This window comes from Tachysurus fulvidraco, chromosome 7 (genome assembly GCF_022655615.1).
Source record: "Tachysurus fulvidraco isolate hzauxx_2018 chromosome 7, HZAU_PFXX_2.0, whole genome shotgun sequence".
Lineage (NCBI taxonomy): Eukaryota > Metazoa > Chordata > Actinopteri > Siluriformes > Bagridae > Tachysurus > Tachysurus fulvidraco.
Genome location: NC_062524.1, coordinates 11696971 through 11709569, shown reverse-complemented (window position 1 = coordinate 11709569; position 12599 = coordinate 11696971). Strand labels below are relative to the sequence as shown.

The following is a 12599-nucleotide window of genomic DNA, read 5'->3' as shown; positions in this document are numbered from 1 at the left end:
TTCACAACTTTCGTTTATTTTATTCTTCCAGTGTACACGTTCACGAGAAACAACAATCAGAATAGAATAAATATATTCATTTACTGTCCAAAATACCACTTCTATTTACAGCAGAGCACTCGTTTTATAAGAGTGAAATGAAATGATGCCTTATTCTAAATAAATAAATAAATAAATAAATAAATAAATGAATGTAGATAGATAGATGGTCTCAAAGACAACATACAGATGGTTTTTCCATTCGAGTACAACATTAAATATTTGTCTGGTGTAAAGATGCTGACTTTATGAGATTGTATTTAACTCTATACCTCCATACAGCCTGCTGTACACTGCACTCTGGCTAGAGGAACCTACATAGGACAGGAGGCATCTTGTGCAACAGAAACAGGCCCATTAAGAGCTGAAGCCATCGCTGACCTCAACTCTCCTTCATCTGCTAAAGAAATAAACTGAAGACAAATCTGGTCTCATGAAGCAGCCTGAGCCACGAGTCTATATTTTTTTTCCTCTAAGAGACACGGATTACTGCACAGATTATATATATTTTTAATCAGTGTTACTCTGCAGCTCTAATGATAAAGTATAATGATATATAAAGCACCGAAGCTTCCAGCCTGAGGATCTGCAGCCAACATCAGGTTTTGAGACTTTCTTTAGCAACACCAGTTGAGCGGTGCATTTTAATAGGGTGGATATATAAAACAGAGTTTTTAAAGAGTATATATATATATCAATATAAATATGCAACTGAAAGAAAAAGGTTTTTTTTTTTTTTTAACTGTTCCAGCTGCTTTATTTCTCTTCCTGTTTGTTCCTTTATGTAGTGTAGAAACAGTGAAATTTTGTGTCATGTTGCGCTGTAACATACTTGTTCATCTCAAGGATTTGGATCTAGGACATCGCACAAAGGTCGAAGAACACTGAGCTGACCCTGAACATCACCGCCCCAGTTTTACATTGGACGTGTTGAGGATTTTCAGGTGAGAGAAGATACGAAAACATGTATAAACCACACAGCGATGCATTTCCTACTAATTCTCTACACTAACCTCCACTAAACGGAAATGACAGAAATCCACTGTTCTGATTTAATTTGTGGCTCTGAAGCAGGTAGTAAACAGTGTCTACCTGCACATTGTGAAAGTGAGTCAGGAAAGCTTTAGGTGTGTGTGTGTCCCAAATATTGCCCCCAATATTTATATCTGGTTAGATATGTCATTAACGGCAGAACAGAACAGTAGATGAAAAAAGACCAAACAACGATAAACCGAGTCTCCATGAAAAGGCTACACAGAAAGCATTGTAGTGCGTATGGATTTTAAATATTGTCACATATACGTATGGCTCTGAGCCGGCATTTAGCAAGAACATGTGTGGAAGGTGGAGGTGTATGGATAAAAAACAAACAAATGAATCTCCGAAATAGAAGTTTTCACTTGTTCTGGTGTCCGAATCTAACCGCCGATCCTAAAGAACTTTCTGGGTGGTAAACTGCCCTTCCTCGTTAAGATGTCCTACAGTGCTGAGCTGTACCACTCTTTACATCACGAAGCAAACAAAATGAGGTGGTTTTCGAAGCTGGAGGTGCTACAGGTGGGTTTAGGCATGCAGGAGAAATTCAAACCATCACAATATTGTCATGTGATGTGCTGCAATTCTGGAACACTGGTTTAGTACAAAACAAAGAGAATGTGCAGGTAAACAATACACGAAACGAAACAAACAGAAAGGGTAGAAATGAAGGATGAAGGAAGTGCTGATGAACAGGGGGAGAGGATAAATAACAGCTAAACAGTGATAACATCTAGCCACAAAACATGATCTAATCTGAATGCCCCGGAGTAGAGCCTCAGGGAAGTGAAGTCCCTCTCTACATGAGAGAGTCGAGATCCACCAGCGACGCTCCGTCCCCCAGGAAACTCGCCGGCTTTTTGGAGCTTTCGGTGGACATGGACGAGGAAATGTCACCTGTGGATAAATGCAGGAGAGAAATGACTTACAAAGATCTCCACAAGTAAAGGCTTACTGTGCCACTATATTCACGCTTCCTTTACTTAACGAACCTTATTTAACGAGTTTGCTAATTAACTTATTTCAAACCCAATACACCAAATAATAATAAGAAGAATGTTGCTTTAACCAGTGTTCATAGCATTAATGAGCAAAATAAAGTCTACAGTTTCAAACCGACTTCATTATGCTCGTGGTTGTGAACTGGAAGTTGTAGGAGTGTGCTATAATCATATCTGTGTTCATTTATGTGGACCTATGGCTGTTATCCCTGTTTGTAGGGTGCCATTTCTTTTATCAGATTGGAACAGTTGGTTTTATTGGTTTTTGTGTTAAGCCTGGGTTTCACTCGATTCTCCCGAGAGTACATTTTAGGTGGGGTCAGTCTGGAACAGAGCAGGTTCACATGATAAATTGGTCATGTGAAAGCTGTCATGTGTGAAAGCGAGAGCACAGTAGGAGTCGGTTTGAGTTCGGTTACACTGGAACTTTGAGACGATTCACGTGAACGTGAAAGTGACTCGTACTCGAGTCTGCACTTGTTCGGGAAGTAAAGTGCCCAGTGTGCACGAATGTAGTGGAACTGGGGTTCAATAAAATCAAGTGAATCTGAAAGCAGTCAAACCAATGCAGATGGGCACTGGGAACAAACCCACTCGTATTCAGACCGCAGCTTTCATGTCCATTGTGCAAAGCCCGAGCCAAGTCCCTGACCTGGTGAACTAGCGTGCGGATGTATTTAACAGAGACTTCTGTGAGTCTCTCATATAAAGGGTCAAATTAAGCTTGACTTGTTTAATCCGTGTATAAAAGTCGATGGAGTTAATATTTACGTTAGTTAGACGTCTAATGTGTAAATTTAAATAAGCTCATCAGCACGAGTAGGATACGAAATTACTGGATGCTAATAGAACTGTTAAGTGATCTTACTCCCTGCAGCAGCTCCCCAGGCATCAACGTGTCCTCCGTCACCGAAGGGGTCCGAGTTTACTGCAGCGTCAGTGGGAGTCCCTGGAGCCCCCCAAGGGTCATTAGATGGAAGTGTTGAAGAGACTAAAGGTGAGTAAGGAAATACACAGAGTTCGGTGTACAGAAAATAGAAGCAGATGGACAGACTGTGAGAGATTTAGTGCTGTAGCATTTTGTCCATCTGTCAGGACATGTCCCTCTTAAACAGAGGCCAAAAAACAGAACACAAATGGAGCTGATGAAAATGGAGACACAATGACTTTGTCTTTAAGGAGTTTGTAACCTGCAAGCCAATGTATATTTGATGTAGTAGATATGAAGGTGAGAGCTCAGATTATTCTGATCAGATGATCGACGTGGTACAGTGTAAGATTTTATGTTATGAATATGACTTTCCTTTGAATTTGAGTTTCGTATTTGACCGTCCACTGTTTCAGATTTGTTCCTGGGTCCTGTGGGATCCCAAATCCAACAAATCTAGATAATAATGAACAGACAAGTCAAAAGCAACTAGATTACAATGTGGAGCGTGTTCTCCACTTTGTTTTTTTAGCTAGCCAGCTCTAGTTACCCTACCAGTTCGCTACTATCAGCCTCGGAGCGGGTATATTTTGGAAAACTGGAAGACGGTATATTTTGTCTTCCCGAATCCCTAAATGTACATATTTTGGAAAACTGGAAGACGGTATATTTTGTCTTCCCGAATCCCTAAATGTACAAATCGTACATCCAGGACCTTTAAGAAGCTTTAACGATAAGTCTTATCTTTTAGCAAGACTTCTCCTTTACGTACCTGCTGTGCCCCATGGGTCCTTATCAGCTTTGGGCCCTTCACTAAACGGATCACTGGTTGACGCCGCTGAAGCTCCGTTATCTCCACCCCATGGATCCGACTTGCCCAGCGGCAGCTCTGAAGTGGTCTCCCAGGGGTCTGATGCAGCAGGAGCCGACTCTTCAACAGAATCCACTGGAGCACCCCAAGGATCTATCTTGGCTGGCTGTGAGTTTGCTACAGAGTCATTTGAAGTACCCCAGGGGTCATCAATAGCCAAACCTTTGTCTTCTGTAGGCGCCTCTGAATCACCCCAAGGACAGTTTTGGGCAGGAGGTGATGTCTTCTCATCTGGCAAAGCACCCCATGGATCGCTGGAAGGAATGTCAGCATCTTTCACTTTGTCCCCTGACTCGCCCCAAGGATCGCTGGAACCTGTATTTGAATCTGGGGAGTCATTTGTTGGTGATCTCCAAGGGTCGTTTGCTTTCGGAGCATCAGCGGGAGCTCCCCAGGGATCTGAGCTGGATGGAGGTGCTGCTGTTGCTGCTTGTTCCCACAAGTCAGGCTCGGTGTCACCTTCCTTCGCCTAACAGAAATGTGAATAAGTAACACGATTTATACACGTAATATAACACCATAAAAACAAATTACATCATGGTCAACTCTCTTGCTCCAGATACAGAACTCACACGCCTCTCTTCTTCTTTCTTTTTTTCCTCGAGTATCCTCCTCTCTTCCTTCTTCTTTGCCAAGCTGGCTGTCAGATCTGCCACAGAGGGGATGTTGTCCAATGATGGCAGACCGGTATACGGGGGAATCTCTGTCTTTGGCTTCTCACTGGCTTCTGAAGAGGCTAAGAATAGAAGATGAAGCCGACAGTGAATATAAAAACAACAAAAAAATTTTTTGTATCAGACTCCAGAACGAGTGAGTTGCGGATGGACGTCATTCATATTTATCCCCAAAAAGCAAGCGATGTATATCCTATATGTAGTATTCCTTTTTTTTCTATTTAACAAATACTGGAAATTATTATACAGTAATTTCCAGAACACTGAATGATTAACAAATGAAGCTGCTGAACTTATATTGCTATTAAAGAAAATGTTACCAGTTGCCAGTTTGGTCTTAGTCTTCATGGCAAACTCTCTCTCTTCTTTACGTTTCTCTTCGTCTTGGATGAGTAACATCACTATCTTGGCTTTCTCCCTGACGTTCACACCCTGAAGAGCAGACGTTAGATTAAAATCCCAGTCCGATCACTCAAAATATTAATTACACCGTTCTTATTTAGAGTGTGTCTGCTCTATGGCAGAGATTCACACGTGCAGCAATGCAGTTTCCCCTGCTGACGTCTCCATGAATAGGGGTTACGGATGCCCACTTAAAGGTCCCGTTTAAGAATATTCAATTTACGAGAACTCTTTAAAATCAGCGTTAGCGCTACCTCAGGTATAAGCCCATGACTCGTCAACGAACAAAATCGTACTGTAAAAGAAATCTGTGGCAGCTTGTGAAATTGATCTGTTTATTATTTATGGAACTATAATATTGTTCATGTTTGCATTAACATTGATGGGTGTGCAGCAAAAAAAAAAACAGCATCCCTGGCTTGTTAAAATGACCCTGAGGTCTGTTCGATATGGCCGACAGCTATGAAGAAGGGAGTAGGGTGCAGCTAGGATCATTACATAAGCTCACATAAGGTTTGTATTGGTCCAGAGTGTGTGTTTTTATTTTATTGTGGTTAAAGTCACAAACTCATCCAGTGGAAAAAAAACTTGAAGATCTTCACAATTAAACAATTACCACTGTTTACTGGCATATTCTGTCCTGCACACTGGAAGCTTAGCAATCAGGTAACCGTTCTGTAACATACTGGCTACCTATTTATCAAACCATCAATATTTGTGTTTCCAGTGCTAAACTTCACCAGCTCACATGAATAAAGTATTAGAACATGAGAATATTGTTCCTTAATAATGTACAAAACACCTGGGATATAAGCAGGAAGCCCCAAAACAGCAGGGGGTACCTGGTCTTTCCCGTCCTTGTCCGTGAAGCGATACTCGACCAGAGGTTTAATGAGGTGAATGTTCTCCTGACTCTGCTTGGGAATGCGGTCAGAACCGGTTTTCAGCAGATACTCTAGTAGTGTTAAAGACTGGGAATAATGAAAGAGACAGAAAGCAATTTATAGTCACTGTATTCAATACATTATAGGATTTGACATACATTTTCTTCATAAAATCTGGTTTGTTTACTCTTTTGAATTAGTGCTACACAATTTACGCTATAAGTGCTGAGAAATACAAGGTGCCAGCATGAAGACCTGGTGTTTAACCCTTTACAGCAGGGTTAAAGACTATATACAAACAATAGTGTAAGATATAGCAGTACTTCGGACCATTATATCCATCACTAAAGAGCGCAAAATGAACGCAACATTCACACAGATACAATACTTTAGTTAATTTTTTAAAGAAAACAACAAAACGGGCATAAATGTTCAGCTAGACTTTGGAATCTGAGGAATTTTGAATTTGGTGTGAGTTTTTGACTTTAAAGCCTAAGTTTGTTATGGATCTGCTATGAAAACCACACACCACATTCCCACATGCCCTAAGACTGTGATGAAGTCAGCTATGAATTCTTATTCTATTCTGTACGAGCAAATGGAAAAGGAAAAGTACAACTTTCCTGTTGGTGACCTGAAGCACAGCGGAAGATGATTTTTGACCTTAACCATCATTATGATTTTAAGTCTAACCAAAAATAAATCAATAAATAAAACAAAAATCAAAACAAAGTTTTAAGAAAGAATGAGTCCAAATGTGTCCAGGCAAATATATAGGACTGTGATTATTTTATGAATCTAAAAAGCAGAGATTTGAGGGAAGATGGACTACTGATCAGAAGGTTATGAGTTCCAATCCCAGAGCCACCAAAGCTGTATAAATGTGACAAATCTAAGCCGCTCTGGATAAGGGAATCTGCAAAAATGTTGTAAATGTTGTCATTAAAATACTACATGAGGACAGAACACTACAGCTTCTAACCTAACTGTTGACCAGCGACATTTTGACTTGACTCTAGAAATTTTGCTGGAATAGAATAATAACCAAATAAAAGTTAGTAGCTAACTAGCTCAACATACATGTTAGCTACCCAATTTTTGAAGAATCAGTACAATATTATTTCTACTAGCTAATGACTAGATACGATTTGTCTACACGTGTAGTGTGACGGTTGCTCGTAGCATACGACAATGTAAAAACATGAACCAGTAGAAGCCTACTCTGGATGTGGTAGCCTAGTGGTTAAGGTGTTCGGCTACCAATCGGAAGGTTGTTAGTTCGATCCCAGGTCCACCAAGCTGCCACTGTTGGGCCCCTGAGTAAGGCCCCTCAATTGCTCAGCTGTTTAAAAAGAAATGAGATAATGTAAGTTGCTCTGGATAAGGGCGTCTGCCAAATGATATAAATGAAAGTGTTCTTACAACACCAGTGTATTAATGTAGTCAGTTAAAAGAAGAAGCCTTTATTTTGTCACATATACATAATAGTACAGTGAAATTCTTTCTTCTCATATTTGAAACTTTGGAGGTTGGGGTTCAGAGCGCAGGGTCAGACATGACACAACGGCCCTGGAGCAGTGAGGGCTAGGTGCCCTGCTTAAGGTCGGTAGCAGCTTGGCAGTCCTGGGGCTTGAACCCTGATCCTCCATTTTGGCTTGTTCAGGTGGCTCGTTTTGGTTTATTTCTTATGGCATTATTTAAAACGATGAAGTTCCTTAATTGTTACAAAAACAATCATTAGACAGTTGGTCAGAAAAAAAAAAAAGAAAATTCAGACAAACTATTTGAACATAAAAATAAGCAAATAATTGAAATAATCTAATTTCATTTCAAGCAAATATTGCAAGGTTTTAAAAGATTTGTCTAGCTGAAGGCTTACAAATAATTTTATGATACTTAACGATGACAAAACCCAAATCATTCAATTTGGGCCAAAAGAGCACCCAGATGAAGTTTCTATTAACCTTAGTACTTTTACTCCTTATCTTACTTCTGATGTTAAAGATCTAGGATTTCACCTAGATAATGGCTTCTTCCACATTCGCAGGTTAGCTAAAGTCAAAACTTTAAGCAGAAAAAGTTTTGAAACAGTTATCCATGCTCGACTCGACTACTGTAATTCTTTGTACAGGTTAGCTCTCTCTCTTCCATCTCTCATCTTCAAATGGCCCAAAATGCGTAAGACCGTCTACTCACAGGTAGCCGCAAACGAGACCATATCACACCAATCTTGCGTTCTTTGCACTGGCTGCCTGTCCGATACCGTTTCGAATACAAGCTTCTGCTATTCGTCTCCAAAGCTCTCAATAATCTAGCTCCCAAATATTTATCTGATTTGATTGTTATGTACAGTACAATCCTTCAAGATCACTTAGATCCCAAAATGGTCATCCTTTACTGGTATCACGATCCCGTCTGCAATGCAGGGGAGACCGAGTTTTCGCAGTAGCGGGCCCTAAGCTGTGAAATAGCTTGCCACCATCAGTCAGAACTGCTTCCACTTTTGCTTAAATCCATGTTAAAAACACACCTCTTTTCCTGTGCTTTTAATTGTTGGTAATTTGTACGTGTTCTTTTTTCTTTATTTTTTATTTTTATTTTATCTCTATGTACAGCACTTTGGCCAGCTCAGGCAGATTTTAAATGTGCTTTATAAATAAAACTGAATTGAATTTAAGGGTCCAAAAGTCTGAGACTGGTCAAACACTTAAATTCTGTGGGGAAATGTGAGGGAAAATTGGCTGCTCACGAGTAAATTATTTAACATACTGTAACAATATAGACAACCAGCAAAACCAGGCGTTCAAATCTTTTAGAGTTTTGGATGTGAAACGCTCAAACTGACTAATCTACTGATGTAACTTACTCGTTGCTGTAAAGATCTACTGAAGCTGAACTACCATATGTGGCTTCATTTTAGTATTTTATTAACACTGCAGCTTCTTTCTCCTCACCTTGTAAACATGCCTCCAGTTTTTGTCATCGTTCAGACGCTTCCACAACATTCCCAGAATTTCGTTGCATGCCACCACGTTGTAGGTCAGGTCTGAGATGTCTGCCATCTGAGAGCTGGATGGACCCCATGGGTCATTAGAGGTCGCCTCTCTCACCTAAACACAAGTAAAGTCACCTCAGTAAGATATGCGATCTGAACTCGAGCTCTAACCCTTCATGAATGAACATGATACACTTGGTGTAGGGTATAAACTGAACATAGGAACTTGAAGCAGATTCACTGACATGATCTCAATAGGGGCAAACATTGTGATATTAAAGGTCTCCCTTACCTTGACCTCGGCCTCAGAGAAATTCTGGACAAGATTTTTAAGGGTTCTACGTATCATTGACTGGGTCATGGTACCTGGTGTGTTACCTACAATGCCTGGAAAAGCAAACAAGACAAACCAGGATGTAATTACACAGACATGTTAGCAGATAAAAAGCAGCTAACTCATTAGAAATGAGAGAAAAGATATACATCAATAAACGATAACATTAAATATTGTGTAGCCCCTTGTGCTACCAAAACAACTCTGAGCCTGAGGCATGAATTCTTTCATGGACAATGGAAGTTGAGAGGTGGGACCTCCGTGGATCAGACTTGTTTGTCCATCATAGCACAGACGCTGGAGGCCAAGTAAACACCTTAAACATGTTCCTCAATCCGTTGCTAAATAATTTTTGCAGTGTGGCAGTCACATGATTTCATGAAGTAAAGCAAACTACTTCCACCTGCTTCCATGATGTATTTGTGTCCTGACACCTTTCTGTCATTAACTCTTCGGTGGTGTGTGGTACAGTATGCTCCTCTGTGGGATCAGACCACATGATCTTGCCTTCACTACCCATGCACATCAATAACCCTTGAGCGCCCACAACTACGTCCATCAGTTGCCCTTCCTTAGACCTCTTTTGGTAGATACTAACCACTGCATACCGGGTTCCCCCCACAAGACCTTCTGATTTGGAGAAGCTCTGACCCAGTCATCTGGCCATCATGAACTTGTGAAAGTTACTCAGATCTTTCCAGCCGTCCATTTTTTCCGGCCTTAAATGCATCGACTTGGCAAACCGACTGTATCTGATACCTAATATATTCCATCGTTTAACAGATGTGACGATCTTACGATATTATCAATGATACTCCTGCCACCGGTCAGTGGGTGTAATGCTACGACTGACTGATGGATTTCTAAATATTCAAAATATATTTCTTCTCAAACGTTATCTAAAATCTAACAAGTAGAAAGACATCAGATGTTTTATTAAAGCTCTTTCCTGCATAGGCAGTACATTTACTGCCCAGCTTCTTAGGACTGATTGTGGTTTTTACAGTGGTAGATGCTACAATAGTTCCCACAAAAACAAATCAAATCAGTAAGATCGATGACTGAACCGAAAAGCTTATCTTATTTCACATTTAATATCAAGCTCATGATCATGTACATCACTCGTCTGGATCCAAATGGAGACCCCTTTTGGAGATCCACATCGTTCTCATGGTTGTGGTTTATGTTGCATTAAGTATCTTTTTTTTTTTTTTAGCGCTGCCATTTCCACTACTAGTAAATCTGCTCACTGACTCACTTTTCATTGAGGGATGTGAAGTAGAGGGGAGTCTGATCAACCTTTGTACTTGATAAAAAGGCTAATAAATACAGGCACAATCTCCAAATATCAGAGGTTGCTTAATTTTGTGTTAATTTCCACATCCTAGAGGGACTGAAGCATTTTATGTGAATTGACTGGTGAGGCATATCAGTAAGAGGTGGAATAAAATCAACTGGAAAATTCAGATCAATACCTCAACATACTAGAGGATATAAAGGGATTTTTACTTATTTTACTTTTACTGGACTGTTCAGATCAGTTTAGAGATTCATGCTAATGTTTTTCTTCTTCTTCTTCTTCTTCTTCTTACCACCACTACTTTTAAAAATCCTGTGTTTTTCTAGGGCCGGGTTGTTGTTAATAAAGAATCTTACCGACTCGGTTCGAACTAAAATCTGAAACGACTGAAGGTTTTTCTAAACCCTGTCATGCTGCGTTCACACACAAACTGGAACTCGTTCATTTCCAAGAGCTGGTGATTTCAAGTGACATGAGCAACCGCAAGCGTCTGTGTCTAGACATGGGCGTGTCCAGATCAGCGACAGGTCAAAGCGAAGAAAAGTTTATGCAAATATGGAGCGACTCTGTGTGGTGACTACCAACAGGAGTGAAGAGAATAGAGTGACGTGATCTGTGACAAAGAGCACGGGGAATTTTATACACAGACACCAGATCTCCCTCAGAACGTTCCATTTTAGCCGCAAGAAAAACGATTTATGTGAAGTGGAATCACCGCTAAACATTATCACTATGGCAACCAGTAGTCTTCACACCAAATGAGACTTGCAGCAATAAAATCACTGGATGTGTTGAACTGGTGTTACACAGCTTTGTTACTGGTGTAGAAATGAATTATAGTTCATGTTACTTAGACCAACATCTTTATACATAGTTAATTTTACTGAGTCTACTGCGTTCAGAAAATATTGACGATGAAAATAATATACTGAATAAGCATACTACAAAAAAAACTCAGAAAAAAGGTTGTTATTGAGAAAAAAAGTCCATAATACTGAAAATAGTTCATTAAAAGTCCATCGGGGGGGGGGGCTTTAATGTCAATATATTTTGTGGAATTTGTTTTTAACTGCAAGACAGCATGATATAGCTAAATATTTTATATAGTTAGGATTAGTACTAGGATATAAGTACTACACCAACTCACCCAAACACAAATAACAAATATACAAATGATAATTAGTAATTAATGACATTTAGTCAGCGGAATTTGACCTCGGTGTAACGACAGATCTGAGATATAACAAAGAGATGATGATAAGATGATGATGATGAAGAGCAAACAAAGCAACATGTAAAAACAACCTACACCTGCATCACCTGGGCAGAGCCTTCAGGGGTTTTTAACAGCATAAAAAAAAACAGATTAATGTTTATTTTATTATTATATAACATGAGCCTTATCATGACTGAACGAGTTTATAACTGGAATAAATGTTCTAAGAGCAGAAAAGAGGTGTGAAAAGCATCTCAATGAAGCAGACTACAGAAGGCAGCTTTATTACTGCAAAATTAAACACAATGTCTAAACGTAGACACAGACACTCATCCACACGTTTTAGAAAATGTTATGATTAAATTAGTCATGATTAAATACACAGAGCATCACTAAAAACCCGGATAATGCACATTGTGTCATTTTATAAGCTACCTGCATTATGGAGAGAGAGCTAGCTTTCAGGCTAAATGCTAATAATAACAGTAAGCTATAGGACAGGACGATAACACGACACACAAAGCGTTGTTGTTGTTGTTGTTGGTATTTAGTAAATAGAGTTGTCATTAATACCAACCTTTGGGAAAGTGGGTGGATGGATGGAGAGATGGATGGAGGAGACGATTGGAAGCTGAGACTCCCAGAAGCCAGGGCTGACTTCCGCTTCCGTTAGAGTCCACCTGAGAAACAGAGCTAGTCTCTCTCTCTCTCTCTCTCTCTCTCTCTCTCTCTCTCTCTCTCTCTCTCTCTCTCTCTCTCTCTCACTCACACACACACACACACACACACACTGCTCTCTCTCTCTCTCTCTCTCTCTCACACACACACACTGCTCTCTCTCTCTCTCTCTCTCTCTCTCACACACACACACACACACTGCTCTCTCTCTCTCTCTCTCTCTCTCTCTCTCTCTCTCTCTC

The 12599-nt window shown here is 40.0% G+C and overlaps 1 protein-coding gene across 1 annotated transcript; it reads right to left on the bottom strand.

Annotated features, from left to right (window-relative positions):
• On the bottom strand, positions 1-12413 carry epn1b (epsin 1b). Its single transcript, XM_027144036.2, has 9 exons — positions 12257-12413; positions 9122-9216; positions 8789-8944; positions 5793-5921; positions 4869-4980; positions 4447-4610; positions 3776-4343; positions 2944-3066; positions 1-1971 (listed from the first exon to the last, which is right to left on the bottom strand). Exons 2-9 carry the CDS (start codon positions 9188-9190, stop codon positions 1874-1876), a joined length of 1419 nt encoding a protein of 472 aa, XP_026999837.1. The 5' UTR covers positions 9191-9216; positions 12257-12413; the 3' UTR covers positions 1-1873.
• Positions 12414-12599: the final 186 nt, after the last annotated feature.

Excerpts from the sequence above, each read along its gene's own strand:
- epn1b (XM_027144036.2), bottom strand. The coding sequence starts at position 9,190 with ATGACCCAGTCAATGATACGTAGAACCCTTAAAAATCTTGTCCAGAAT. Across the intron at positions 3,067-3,775 it reads GGACCCATGGGGCACAGCAG|TCTCTTCAACACTTCCATCT; the intron begins GTACGTAAAGGA and ends ACTCACCTTTAG. Across the intron at positions 1,972-2,943 it reads CTGGGGAGCTGCTGCAGGGA|GTGACATTTCCTCGTCCATG; the intron begins GTAAGATCACTT and ends ATTTATCCACAG.